The sequence below is a fragment of the Phoxinus phoxinus genome (assembly GCF_949152265.1).
Source record: "Phoxinus phoxinus genome assembly, chromosome: 2".
Taxonomy (NCBI): Eukaryota; Metazoa; Chordata; class Actinopteri; order Cypriniformes; family Leuciscidae; genus Phoxinus; species Phoxinus phoxinus.
Genome location: NC_136877.1, coordinates 52310834 through 52326292, shown reverse-complemented (window position 1 = coordinate 52326292; position 15459 = coordinate 52310834). Strand labels below are relative to the sequence as shown.

Here is a 15459-nt window from a genome sequence, read left to right as displayed (position 1 = left end):
GTGAATATCTAGTAAAGTGTAATTTATTCCTGTGATCAAAGCTGAATTTATCATCATTACTCCAGTCTTCAGTGTCACGTGATCCTTCAGAAATCAGTATAATATGCTTAATCTTTATCAGTTATCATACTTATTAATAATGGCTCTTATTATTATTAATTTATTAAAAAACATAAAAAACATAATTATTCCAAACTTTAGACCGCTAGTGTATTATAAATAAGTAGTTATTTTTATTCGATATATTTTTACATTTATGCATTTAGCAGACAATTTTATCCAAAGCAACTTACAAATTATTAATTTTATTTGTGCGTATTCTTGCTCAGGATCTATGCTTATTCCTCTAGCTGAACTCTGTTGTCAGTTCTGATTCCCGTTCCACCTCTTCCTCTTCCTCCTCCCCATCACCCTCCTCTTCCTCATCCTCTTCCTCATCCTCTTCCTCCACCTCAACCCCATCCAGGGTTTTCTGTAGCTGCTGTTGTATTCTCTTCAGCTCCTGAAGTCCATCCTGAAGCTCTCTGCAAACCTCTCGGATCTTGGCGGCAAACTCTGTCTTGGCTCCCTTGCGCAGCTCGAGCGAGCCCTTGGCGAGGAAGAAGACGTCAAGCGCGAGGAAGAGTCCGGACATGACGCCGGTGGTGACGCTGAGCACCTGCGCGGCTTTGGCTGCTCCTCCCGCTACGCTGAGCACCTGGACGGTGTTGATGAGGTTCTCCGTGTTGACCAGAAGAGCTTTCCCGGCCCGGCCGCCCTCCTTCAACACGTGCTTCACGTTCTGGTTAAGAGCCTTTCTGGAGATGCTGTCCACGTACTGCTCGAAGTTCCACTCCTCCAGAGTCAACATCCCGGCCTGGAGAGACCAGATGTTTATTAGAAGGATAAAGAGTGAGAAAATCAGCAGATTTCTGCATCACCAGTGAGACTAATCTACTCCTAAAGGGATAGTTCACCCAAAAATGAAAATCAGCCCATGACTTACTCACCCTGAAGCCATCCTATTTGTAAAGGACATTCTTCATATATTAGATAAAAAAATATCTAAGCTTTATAATGGCAGTGAATGGCTGTTTCTGTTTTGAAGTCCATCAAAGTGCATCTGTCCATCATAAAAGTGCATCTGTCTATCATACAAGTGAATCTATCCATCATAAAAGTGCAAATATCCATCATAAAAGTGCATCTGTCCATCATAAAAGTGCATCTATCCATGATAAAAGTGCATCTGTCCATCATAAAAGTGCATCTGTCCATCATAAAAGTGCATCTATCCATGATAAAAGTGCATCTGTCCATCATAAAAGTGCAACTATCCATGATAAAAGTGCATCTGTCCATCATAAAAGTGCATCTTTCCATCATAAAAGTGCATATATCCATCATAAAAGTGCATCGATCCATCATAAAAGTGCATCTGTCCATCATAAAAGTGCAACTATCCATGATAAAAGTGCATCTGTCCATCATAAAAGTGCATATATCCATCATAAAAGTGCATCTGTCCATCATAAAAGTGCAACTATCCAAGATAAAAGTGCATCTGTCCATCATAAAAGTGCATCTGTCCATCATAAAAGTGCATATATCCATCATAAAAGTGCATCGATCCATCATAAAAGTGCATCTGTCCATCATAAAAGTGCATATATCCATCATAAAAGTGCATCGATCCATCATAAAAGTGCATCTGTCCATCATAAAAGTGCATATATCCATCATAAAAGTGCATCTTTCCATCATAAAAGTGCATATATCCATCATAAAAGTGCATCGATCCATCATAAAAGTGCATCTGTCCTTCATAAAAGTGCAACTATCCATGATAAAAGTGCATCTGTCCATCATAAAAGTGCATATATCCATCATAAAAGTGCATATATCCATCATAAAAGTGCATCGATCCATCATAAAAGTGCATCTGTCCATCATAAAAGTGTAACTATCCATGATAAAAGTGCATCTGTCCATCATAAAAGTGCATCTTTCCATCATAAAAGTGCATCGATCCATCATAAAAGTGCATCTGTCCATCATAAAAGTGCAACTATCCATGATAAAAGTGCATCTTTCCATCATAAAAGTGCATCTTTCCATCATAAAAGTGCATATATCCATCATAAAAGTGCATCGATCCATCATAAAAGTGCATCTGTCCATCATAAAAGTGCAACTATCCATGATAAAAGTGCATCTGTCCATCATAAAAGTGCATATATCCATCATAAAAGTGCATCGATCCATCATAAAAGTGCATCTGTCCATCATAAAAGTGCAACTATCCATGATAAAAGTGCATCTGTCCATCATAAAAGTGCATCTTTCCATCATAAAAGTGCATATATCCATCATAAAAGTGCATCGATTCATCATAAAAGTGCATCTGTCCATCATAAAAGTGCATATATCCATCATAAAAGTGCATCTTTCCATCATAAAAGTGCATCTGTCCATCATAAAAGTGCATATATCCATCATAAAAGTGCATCGATCCATCATAAAAGTGCATCTATAAATCATAAAAGTGCATATATCCATCATAAAAGTGCATCGATCCATCATAAAAGTGCATCTATAAATCATAAAAGTGCATCTATCCATCATAAAAGTGCATCTATCCATCATAAAAGTGCATCTATCCATCATAAAAGTGCATCTATCCATCATAAAAGTGCTCCACAGGCTCCAAGGGTTAATAAAGGCCTTCTGAAGTGAAGCTGAAGAAATATTTAAAACTTTATTGACTAAAATAACTAGCTTCCGGCAGACGACGGATGGACTTCAAAACAGAAACAACCATTCACTGCCATTATAAAGCTGGGAAGGGATTGTGTTCGTCTGACAGAAGAATGTCATATACACCTAGGATGAGTTGAGGGAGAGTAAATCAAGGGCTAACTTTCATCTTTGGGTGTACTATCCCTTTAAACGCCTCAGGGGTGTGTTTCTCAAAAGCATCGTTAGCCAACTACGTTCGCAAGTTCCGTCGTTATCAGCCGTTCAACGAGACGGTGTTTCCCAAAACCAGAACATTCGCAAACAGCATCGCAGAGTTGTGTGTTTGAGCGACAGATCTCCACCTGTGGCTAGAAGAAGAGTTTCTGGTTTTCATGACATGTGGACTCAATAAATCCTGATCTTGAGGAATATAAGCAAGCTGACATTCAGTGCAATCTAAATGTTTTATTTAGAACACATACAAATGTCATTTACGTCTTTTAGTTTGTCAAGAGATTTAAAGTGCCGTTTTTGAAGAGTGCGCATGTGTGGAGGAGGTGGAGGTGGAGGTGTGAACAAGCTCGAGTGCGTAAGAACGAGTCATGATTGAATCTGGAAATAAAGCAAAATAACTGAGAAAAATAAGAGATAGTCCTCAGATGCTATGTCTGTAATTTATAGCAAAACATCTAGCGTTAAATCGAAGTTATTACTCCAACCTGTGCGTGACATCATTAACCAACGTGGTTCAACGACCAATCTGTGACAAGACGGTTTCGGGAAACAGTCGTGACTCGCTAGATGATTTCTTCAACGATGCAACGTACTATAGTAGTGAAGCAGCGAGTCAGGCGCTGTACGGGAAACACACTCCTGATTGGCCATTGCATTCATACACACAACAGAAACGTGTGAAATGATCCACACTAACAGATTGTTTAACAGCGGAAGATCAGGGACGATTATATCCTGTCAATTATATCCTGCAATAAAAGAAGGCTCACATAAACACCAGTGCTAAGATTGCAAAAAAAAGATGTTCTTAGTATTTTTGTCTTTTTGTTTTACAATGTAAATATCATTTTAAAACATTTTTAAATCAAGATACATTTACTTGAGTAGCAAAATGACATGATAAAAAGTCTTAATTTCTGAATTTTTTTAAAAAAATTAAGATTTTATGCTTAGTAAATAACTATATATATATATATATATATATATATATATATATATATATATATATATATATAAAAACAGTAAAAAATTATTATTTAATATACAGTATAGCAAAAATTCATAAAAAAACACACTGTAGTATCAGGGTTATTAACGTTAACTAAAACCATACAAAAACATTTTTGTTACTTGAAATATGATATATATATATATATATATATATATGTCTATATGTCTATATGTATATATGTTAATGTTTATCTTAAACTTTTTTTGTTTCATCTAGTTGCCAAGGCAAAATTTATAATTTATGTTCAGTTTAACTTAAAATACTAAAATAAGTAAAACACAATACATTAAAATAATAATAATAATACAAAACAAAATGCAACAAAATGACTAAAACTATTTCAAATAAAAGCAGAAAGTATCAAAACTAGCTCTAAACACTTCCCCAGTATCTACTTTACTAAAACAACAGACCTGCAGAAAGTCCAGGCACTCTTTGATATCCTGGATGTGGTGCTGGTAGTCTTGGATCATCTTCTCCACCTTCTTGCGGTCGGTGTTGGAGTGAAGCGTGTCTGTGATGTTGGCGGAGGCCGAGGTCACGCCGCCAGCCGTCGCCACACCGATGCCCACCGCCGTCACGATGAGGGACGTCCCGAAGGTGAAGGGCGCCAGGATCAGGCCTGTGATGGTGGTGATGCTCCCGGCTACACTAGCCACCCCTCCGCCGACGCTAGCGGTCACCGTCTTCTTGTGGAAAGTGTCGGCCGCGTCCGCTAAAGCCAGGAGCTCCAGTATCCGCTGATGCAGAGACGCCTCCCGCTGCTTCACCAGGTGAACGAATAACTTAGCGGCCATGAAGACCCGGTTAGCAACCGCTTCGATCGCGCTGCTAGACAGAGAGGTATTTTACTTACTAACTGACTTTTACTGTAACTAACTGACTTTTACTGTAACTGACTGACTTTTACTTAACTAACTGACTTTTACTTAACTAACTGACTTTTACTGTAACTAACTGACTTTTACTTAACTAACTGACTTTTACTTAACTAACTGACTTTTACTGTAACTGACTGACTTTTACTGTAACTAACTGACTTTTACTGTAACTAACTGACTTTTACTTAACTAACTGACTTTTACTTAACTAACTGACTTTTACTGTAACTAACTGACTTTTTACTGTAACTAACTGACTTTTACTGTAACTAACTGACTTTTACTGTAACTAACTGACTTTTACTGTAACTAACTGACTTTTACTGTAACTGACTGACTTTTACTGTAACTAACTGACTTTTACTGTAACTGACTGACTTTTACTGTAACTAACTGACTTTTACTGTAACTAACTGACTTTTACTGTAACTAACTGACTTTTACTTAACTAACTGACTTTTACTTAACTAACTGACTTTTATTGTAACTGACTTTTACTTAACTAACTGACTTTTACTGTAACTAACTGACTTTTACTGTAACTAACTGACTTTTACTTAACTAACTGACTTTTACTTAACTAACTGACTTTTACTTAAAGAGGAAAAAAAAAATTGGATAAATTTTGGATACCAAAAAAAAGAAAGAAGTGTGATAGGAGAATGTATGTGTGTGTGAGAGTAGAAATGTGTGTACTGTATGTGAAAGAAGAATGTATGTATGTGAAAGGAGAATGTAAGTGTGTGTGTGAGTAGAAATGTATGTATGTGAAAGGAGAATGTAAGTGTGTGTGTGAGTAGAAATGTATGTATGTGAAAGGAGAATGTAAGTGTGTGTGTGAGTAGAAATGTATGTATGTGAAAGGAGAATGTAAGTGTGTGTGTGAGTAGAAATGTATGTATGTGAAAGGAGAATGTAAGTGTGTGTGTGAGTAGAAATGTATGTATGTGAAAGGAGAATGTATGTGTGTGAGAGAGTAGAAGAATGGATTTTGGCTTGTACGGCCCCTAATACATATGCTATTTTAATTTTGAATTTATTTATTTATATATATGTATGTATATATACATATATATATATATATATATATATATATATATATATATATATATATATATATATATATATATATGTATATATATATATTTTTTTTTATATATTATATAAAACGTTTTTTTTTATTTCAGTTAATGTTTGTTTTATTTCATTTAATGAAAAAAGTTTGAGTATATTTAGTTTCATATAACAATAACCCTGTTTTAAATATAATAAAACACATCGCACTAACACTTAAAGAAGGGTCGATTTTTCTTAGAAAATGTGATATAATTATAAATCATTCTCACCGTTCTCCCTCTTCATCATTAAACTTTTTCGACTCGTTCCATTCGCCCCAACCTGACGAATAAAACAAGATCAAATACAAGACAAACATTTTTAATACACACCTGAACTGTAAAGAAAATACCTTCCACTGTTCTCCACCAATCCAGCAAACCCTCTTCATCCTGTCAAAGTAAAACAGACAGACTACAGTGAGTTCCAGACTACAGTGAGTCCCAGACTACAGTGAGTTCCAGACTACAGTGAGTTCCAGACTACAGTGAGTTCCAGACTACAGTGAGTCCCAGACTACAGTGAGTTCCAGACTACAGTGAGTTCCAGACTACAGTGAGGTCCAGACTACAGTGAGGTCCAGACTACAGTGAGGTCCAGACTACAGTGAGTCCCAGACTACAGTGAGTTCCAGACTACAGTGAGTTCCAGACTACAGTGAGTTCCAGACTACAGTGAGTCCCAGACTACAGTGAGTTCCAGACTACAGTGAGTTCCAGACTACAGTGAGTTCCAGACTACAGTGAGTTTCAGACTACAGTGAGTCCCAGACTACAGTGAGTCCCAGACTACAGTGAGTCCCAGACTACAGTGAGTTCCAGACCACAGTGAGTTCCAGACTACAGTGAGTCCCAGACTACAGTGAGTCCCAGACTACAGTGAGTCCCAGACTACAGTGAGTTCCAGACCACAGTGAGTTCCAGACTACAGTGAGTTCCAGACTACAGTGAGTCCCAGACTACAGTGAGTCCCAGACTACAGTGAGTTCCAGACCACAGTGAGTTCCAGACTACAGTGAGTTCCAGACTACAGTGAGTCCCAGACTACAGTGAGTCCCAGACTACAGTGAGTCCCAGACTACAGTGAGTTCCAGACTACAGTGAGTTCCAGACTACAGTGAGTTCCAGACTACAGTGAGTCCCAGACTACAGTGAGTTCCAGACTACAGTGAGTTCCAGACTACAGTGAGTTCCAGACTACAGTGAGTCCCAGACTACAGTGAGTTCCAGACTACAGTGAGTCCCAGACTACAGTGAGTTCCAGACTACAGTGAGTTCCAGACTACAGTGAGTTCCAGACTACAGTGAGTTCCAGACTACAGTGAGTTTCAGACTACAGTGAGTTCCAGACTACAGTGAGTTTCAGACCACAGTGAGTCCCAGACTACAGTGAGTTCCAGACTACAGTGAGTTTCAGACTACAGTGAGTTCCAGACTACAGTGAGTTCCAGACCACAGTGAGTTCCAGACTACAGTGAGTTCCAGACTACAGTGAGTTCCAGACTACAGTGAGTTCCAGACCACAGTGAGTCCCAGACTACAGTGAGTTCCAGACTACAGTGAGTTTCAGACTACAGTGAGTTCCAGACTACAGTGAGTTCCAGACTACAGTGAGTTCCAGACCACAGTGAGTTCCAGACTACAGTGAGTTCCAGACTACAGTGAGTCCCAGACTACAGTGAGTTCCAGACCACAGTGAGTTCCAGACCACAGTGAGTTCCAGACCACAGTGAGTTCCAGACCACAGTGAGTTCCAGACTACAGTGAGTCCCAGACTACAGTGAGTTCCAGACTACAGTGAGTCCCAGACTACAGTGAGTTACAGACTACAGTGAGTTACAGACTACAGTGAGTTCCAGACTACAGTGAGTTCCAGACTACAGTGAGTTCCAGACTACAGTGAGTCCCAGACTACAGTGAGTCCCAGACTACAGTGAGTTCCAGACTACAGTGAGTTCCAGACTACAGTGAGTTCCAGACTACAGTGAGTTCCAGACTACAGTGAGTTACTCTACAGTGAGTTCCAGACTACAGTGAGTTACTCTACAGTGAGTTCCAGACTACAGTGAGTTCCAGACTACAGTGAGTTCCAGACTACAGTGAGTCCCAGACTACAGTGAGTTCCAGACCACAGTGAGTTCCAGACCACAGTGAGTTTCAGACCACAGTGAGTTCCAGACCACAGTGAGTTCCAGACCACAGTGAGTTTCAGACCACAGTGAGTTCCAGACTACAGTGAGTTCCAGACCACAGTGAGTTTCAGACCACAGTGAGTCCCAGACTACAGTGAGTTCCAGACTACAGTGAGTTCCAGACCACAGTGAGTCCCAGACTACAGTGAGTTCCAGACTACAGTGAGTCCCAGACTACAGTGAGTTCCAGACCACAGTGAGTTTCAGACCACAGTGAGTTCCAGACTACAGTGAGTTCCAGACTACAGTGAGTTCCAGACCACAGTGAGTTTCAGACCACAGTGAGTTTCAGACCACAGTGAGTTCCAGACTACAGTGAGTTCCAGACCACAGTGAGTTCCAGACCACAGTGAGTTTCAGACCACAGTGAGTTCCAGACTACAGTGAGTTCCAGACCACAGTGAGTTTCAGACCACAGTGAGTCCCAGACTACAGTGAGTTCCAGACTACAGTGAGTCCCAGACTACAGTGAGTCCCAGACTACAGTGAGTTCCAGACTACAGTGAGTTCCAGACTACAGTGAGTCCCAGACTACAGTGAGTTCCAGACCACAGTGAGTTCCAGACCACAGTGAGTTTCAGACCACAGTGAGTCCCAGACTACAGTGAGTTCCAGACTACAGTGAGTTCCAGACTACAGTGAGTTCCAGACTACAGTGAGTTCCAGACTACAGTGAGTCCCAGACTACAGTGAGTTCCAGACTACAGTGAGTTCCTGACTACAGTGAGTTCCAGACTACAGTGAGTCCCAGACTACAGTGAGTTCCAGACTACAGTGAGCTCCAGACTACAGTGAGTTCCAGACTACAGTGAGTTCCAGACTAAAGTGAGTTCCAGACTACAGTGAGTCCCAGACTACAGTGAGTTCCAGACTACAGTCAGTCCCAGACTACAGTGAGTTCCAGACTACAGTGAGTTCCAGACTACAGTGAGTTCCAGACTACAGTGAGTTCCAGACTACAGTGAGTTCCAGACTACAGTGAGTTACTCTACAGTGAGTTCCAGACTACAGTGAGTTACTCTACAGTGAGTTCCAGACTACAGTTAGTTACTCTACAGTGAGTTCCAGACTACAGTGAGTTACTCTACAGTGAGTTCCAGACTACAGTGAGTTCCAGACTACAGTGAGTCCCAGACTACAGTGAGTTCCAGACCACAGTGAGTTCCAGACCACAGTGAGTTTCAGACCACAGTGAGTTCCAGACTACAGTGAGTTCCAGACTACAGTGAGTTCCAGACCACAGTGAGTTCCAGACTACAGTGAGTTCCAGACCACAGTGAGTTCCAGACTACAGTGAGTTCCAGACTACAGTGAGTTCCAGACTACATTGAGTTCCAGACTACAGTGAGTTCCAGACTACAGTGAGTTCCAGACCACAGTGAGTTCCAGACCACAGTGAGTTCCAGACTACAGTGAGTTCCAGACTACAGTCAGTTCCAGACTACAGTGAGTTCCAGACTACAGTGAGTTCCAGACTACAGTGAGTTCCAGACTACAGTGAGTTCCAGACTACAGTCAGTTCCAGGAGTTACAGACTACAGTCAGTTCCAGGAGTTACAGACTACAGTGAGTTCCAGAAGTTCCAGACTACAGTGAGTTCCAGGAGTTCCAGACTACAGTGAGTTCCAGGAGTTACAGACTACAGTGAGTTCCAGGAGTTCCAGACTACAGTGAGTTCCAGACTACAGTGAGTTCCAGACCACAGTGAGTTCCAGACCACAGTGTGTTCCAGACCACAGTGAGTTCCAGACTATAGTGAGTTCCAGACTACAGTGTGGTCCAGACTACAGTGAGTTCTAGACTACAGTGAGTTCCATACTACAGTGAGTTACAGACTACAGTGAGTTACAGACTACAGTGAGGTCCAGACTACAGTGAGGTCCAGACTACAGTGAGGTCCAGACTACAGTGAGTTACAGACTACAGTGAGGTCCAGACTACAGTGAGTTACAGACTACAGTGAGGTCCAGACTACAGTGAGTTACAGACTACAGTGAGGTCCAGACTACAGTGAGTTACAGACTACAGTGAGTTACAGACTACAGTGAGTTACAGACTACAGTGAGTCACAGACTACAGTGAGTTCCAGACTACAGTGAGTTACAGACTACAGTGAGTTACAGACTACAGTGAGTCACAGACTACAGTGAGTTCCAGACTACAGTGAGTTACAGACTACAGTGAGTTCCAGGAGTTACAGACTACAGTGAGTTCCAGGAGTTCCAGACTACAGTGAGTTCCAGGAGTTACAGACTACAGTGAGTTCCAGGAGTTCCAGACTACAGTGAGTTCCAGGAGTTCCACACTACAGTGAGTTCCAGGAGTTCCAGACTACAGTGAGTTCCAGGAGTTCCAGACTACAGTGAGTTACAGACTACAGTGAGTTACAGACTACAGTGAGTTCCAGGAGTTCCAGACTACAGTGAGTTCCAGACTACAGTGAGTTTCAGACTACAGTGAGTTTCAGACTACAGTGAGTTCCAGACTACAGTGAGTCCCAGACTACAGTGAGTTCCAGACTACAGTGAGTTCCAGACTACAGTGAGTTCCAGACTACAGTGAGTTCCAGACTACAGTGAGTTTCAGACTACAGTGAGTTCCAGACTACAGTGAGTTTCAGACCACAGTGAGTCCCAGACTACAGTGAGTTCCAGACTACAGTGAGTTTCAGACTACAGTGAGTTCCAGACTACAGTGAGTTCCAGACCACAGTGAGTTCCAGACTACAGTGAGTTCCAGACTACAGTGAGTCCCAGACTACAGTGAGTTCCAGACTACAGTGAGTTCCAGACCACAGTGAGTCCCAGACTACAGTGAGTTCCAGACTACAGTGAGTTTCAGACTACAGTGAGTTCCAGACTACAGTGAGTTCCAGACTACAGTGAGTTCCAGACCACAGTGAGTTCCAGACTACAGTGAGTTCCAGACTACAGTGAGTCCCAGACTACAGTGAGTCCCAGACCACAGTGAGTTCCAGACCACAGTGAGTTCCAGACCACAGTGAGTTCCAGACCACAGTGAGTTCCAGACTACAGTGAGTCCCAGACTACAGTGAGTTCCAGACTACAGTGAGTCCCAGACTACAGTGAGTTACAGACTACAGTGAGTTACAGACTACAGTGAGTTACAGACTACAGTGAGTTCCAGACTACAGTGAGTTCCAGACTACAGTGAGTCCCAGACTACAGTGAGTCCCAGACTACAGTGAGTTCCAGACTACAGTGAGTTCCAGACTACAGTGAGTTCCAGACTACAGTGAGTTCCAGACTACAGTGAGTTCCAGACTACAGTGAGTTACTCTACAGTGAGTTCCAGACTACAGTGAGTTACTCTACAGTGAGTTCCAGACTACAGTGAGTTCCAGACTACAGTGAGTTCCAGACTACAGTGAGTCCCAGACTACAGTGAGTTCCAGACCACAGTGAGTTCCAGACCACAGTGAGTTTCAGACCACAGTGAGTTCCAGACCACAGTGAGTTCCAGACCACAGTGAGTTTCAGACCACAGTGAGTTCCAGACTACAGTGAGTTCCAGACCACAGTGAGTTTCAGACCACAGTGAGTCCCAGACTACAGTGAGTTCCAGACTACAGTGAGTTCCAGACCACAGTGAGTCCCAGACTACAGTGAGTTCCAGACTACAGTGAGTCCCAGACTACAGTGAGTTCCAGACCACAGTGAGTTTCAGACCACAGTGAGTTCCAGACTACAGTGAGTTCCAGACTACAGTGAGTTCCAGACCACAGTGAGTTTCAGACCACAGTGAGTTCCAGACTACAGTGAGTTCCAGACCACAGTGAGTTCCAGACCACAGTGAGTTTCAGACCACAGTGAGTTCCAGACTACAGTGAGTTCCAGACCACAGTGAGTTTCAAACCACAGTGAATCCCAGACTACAGTGAGTTACAGACTACAGTGAGTTCCAGACTACAGTGAGTCCCAGACTACAGTGAGTTCCAGACTACAGTGAGTCCCAGACTACAGTGAGTTCCAGACCACAGTGAGTTCCAGACCACAGTGAGTTTCAGACCACAGTGAGTCCCAGACTACAGTGAGTTCCAGACTACAGTGAGTTCCAGACTACAGTGAGTTCCAGACTACAGTGAGTTCCAGACTACAGTGAGTTCCAGACTACAGTGAGTTCCAGACTACAGTGAGTTACTCTACAGTGAGTTCCAGACTACAGTGAGTTACTCTACAGTGAGTTCCAGACTACAGTTAGTTACTCTACAGTGAGTTCCAGACTACAGTGAGTTACTCTACAGTGAGTTCCAGACTACAGTGAGTTCCAGACTACAGTGAGTCCCAGACTACAGTGAGTTCCAGACCACAGTGAGTTCCAGACCACAGTGAGTTTCAGACCACAGTGAGTTCCAGACTACAGTGAGTTCCAGACTACAGTGAGTTCCAGACCACAGTGAGTTCCAGACCACAGTGAGTTCCAGACCACAGTGAGTTCCAGACTACAGTAAGTTCCAGACCACAGTGAGTTTCAGACCACAGTGAGTCCCAGACTACAGTGAGTTCCAGACTACAGTGAGTTCCAGACTACAGTGAGTTCCAGACTACAGTGAGTTCCAGACTACAGTGAGTCCCAGACTACAGTGAGTTCCAGACTACAGTGAGTTCCAGACTACAGTGAGTCCCAGACTACAGTGAGTTCCAGACTACAGTGAGTTCCAGACTACAGTGAGTTCCAGACTACAGTGAGTCCCAGACTACAGTGAGTTCCAGACTACAGTGAGTTCCAGACTACAGTGAGTCCCAGACTACAGTGAGTCCCAGACTACAGTGAGTTCCAGACTACAGTGAGTCCCAGACTACAGTGAGTTCCAGACTACAGTGAGTTCCAGACTACAGTGAGTTCCAGACTACAGTGAGTCCCAGACTACAGTGAGTTCCAGACTACAGTGAGTTCCAGACTACAGTGAGTTCCAGACCACAGTGAGTTCCAGACTACAGTGAGTTCCAGACTACAGTGAGTTCCAGACTACATTGAGTTCCAGACTACAGTGAGTTCCAGACTACAGTGAGTTCCAGACCACAGTGAGTTCCAGACCACAGTGAGTTCCAGACCACAGTGAGTTCCAGACTACAGTGAGTTCCAGACTACAGTCAGTTTCAGACTACAGTGAGTTCCAGACTACACTGAGTTCCAGACTACAGTGAGTTCCAGACTACAGTGAGTTCCAGACTACAGTGAGTTTCAGACTACAGTCAGTTCCAGGAGTTACAGACTACAGTCAGTTCCAGGAGTTACAGACTACAGTGAGTTCCAGGAGTTCCAGACTACAGTGAGTTCCAGGAGTTCCAGACTACAGTGAGTTCCAGGAGTTACAGACTACAGTGAGTTCCAGGAGTTCCAGACTACAGTGAGTTCCAGACTACAGTGAGTTCCAGACCACAGTGAGTTCCAGACCACAGTGTGTTCCAGACCACAGTGAGTTCCAGACTATAGTGAGTTCCAGACTACAGTGAGGTCCAGACTACAGTGAGTTCTAGACTACAGTGAGTTCCAGACTACAGTGAGTTCTAGACTACAGTGAGTTCTAGACTACAGTGAGTTCCAGACTACAGTGAGTTACAGACTACAGTGAGTTACAGACTACAGTGAGGTCCAGACTACAGTGAGGTCCAGACTACAGTGATGTCCAGACTACAGTGAGTTACAGACTACAGTGAGGTCCAGACTACAGTGAGGTCCAGACTACAGTGAGGTCCAGACTACAGTGAGGTCCAGACTACAGTGAGTTACAGACTACAGTGAGTTACAGACTACAGTGAGTTCCAGACTACAGTGAGTCACAGACTACAGTGAGTTACAGACTACAGTGAGTTACAGACTACAGTGAGTTACAGACTACAGTGAGTCACAGACTACAGTGAGTTCCAGACTACAGTGAGTTCCAGACTACAGTGAGTTCCAGGAGTTACAGACTACAGTGAGTCACAGACTACAGTGAGTTCCAGACTACAGTGAGTTACAGACTACAGTGAGTTACAGACTACAGTGAGTCACAGACTACAGTGAGTTCCAGACTACAGTGAGTTCCTGACTACAGTGAGTTCCAGGAGTTCCAGACTACAGTGAGTTCCAGGAGTTCCAGACTACAGTGAGTTCCAGGAGTTCCACACTACAGTGAGTTCCAGGAGTTCCAGACTACAGTGAGTTCCAGGAGTTCCAGACTACAGTGAGTTACAGACTACAGTGAGTTACAGACTACAGTGAGTTCCAGGAGTTCCAGACTACAGTGAGTTCCAGACTACAGTGAGTTTCAGACTACAGTGAGTTTCAGACTACAGTGAGTTTCAGACTACAGTGAGTTCCAGACTACAGTGAGTTCCAGACTACAGTGAGTCCCAGACTACAGTGAGTTCCAGACTACAGTGAGTTCCAGACTACAGTGAGTTTCAGACTACAGTGAGTTCCAGACTACAGTGAGTTCCAGACTACAGTGAGTTCCAGACTACAGTGAGTTCCAGACTACAGTGAGTTTCAGACTACAGTGAGTTCCAGACTACAGTGAGTTCCAGACTACAGTGAGTTCCAGACTACAGTGAGTTCCAGACTACAGTGAGTTTCAGACTACAGTGAGAACTAATAAAGAAAGAAAGAAAGAAAGTTCCAGACTACAGTGAGTTCCAGACCACAGTGAGGTCCAGACCACAGTGAGTTCCAGACTACAGTGAGTTTCAGACTACAGTGAGTTCCAGACTACAGTGAGTTCCAGACTACAGTGAGTTCCAGACTACAGTGAGTTACTCTACAGTGAGTTATACATACTTCATCATCGTCCAGAGGATTCCCGGAGCTAGAGCTGACAGCAGTGTGAACTTCAGCACCGCGGATCTACACACACACACACACACACACACACACACACACACACACACACACACACACACACACACACACACATTATTAATTCTCATGCATCAGAGAAGAGATATTCAAATATTGTGATGCATCTGAATAAAAATAATACATAATCAAAGACTCTTTAATTTAATTTATGATCTATATTATAGCCCAGCTCTATTAAGTGTGATCATAAGTCATGAAGATATTAAGATATTATAAACATCGTGATTTTTTTTAGATCTGCTTTCAACCATTGTGTGTAACAAATAAATTTGACTCTCATAAAGCAGCTTTCAGACTGAAAAAAATATCTGATCATCTGGTTATGAGTCAAATGAGAGTGTGTTTATATATGGACTATATGATCAAATGACACACAGGTGCACATGAACAGATGAACACACACCTGTGTGTCCAAACACTCTCCGTCTGTCGAGGATGAAGCC

General features: G+C 42.6%; 1 protein-coding gene across 2 annotated transcripts in view; it reads right to left on the bottom strand.

Moving 5' to 3' along the window:
* Window positions 1–209: 209 nt before the first annotated feature.
* apold1b (apolipoprotein L domain containing 1b) overlaps window positions 210–15459 on the bottom strand; it is a 25425-nt gene continuing 10175 nt past the window's right edge. For both annotated transcript variants that reach the window (XM_079602756.1, XM_079602755.1), the window contains exons 7-12: window positions 15420–15459; window positions 14936–15001; window positions 6314–6353; window positions 6192–6243; window positions 4378–4792; window positions 210–856 (exon numbers count right to left, since the gene is read on the bottom strand). The exon at window positions 15420–15459 is cut by the window's right edge and continues 20 nt beyond it. In XM_079602756.1, coding sequence (XP_079458882.1) covers window positions 347–856; window positions 4378–4792; window positions 6192–6243; window positions 6314–6353; window positions 14936–15001; window positions 15420–15459 — 1123 coding nt within the window. In that variant the 3' untranslated portion in view covers window positions 210–346. The remainder of the gene's footprint in view (window positions 857–4377; window positions 4793–6191; window positions 6244–6313; window positions 6354–14935; window positions 15002–15419) is intronic.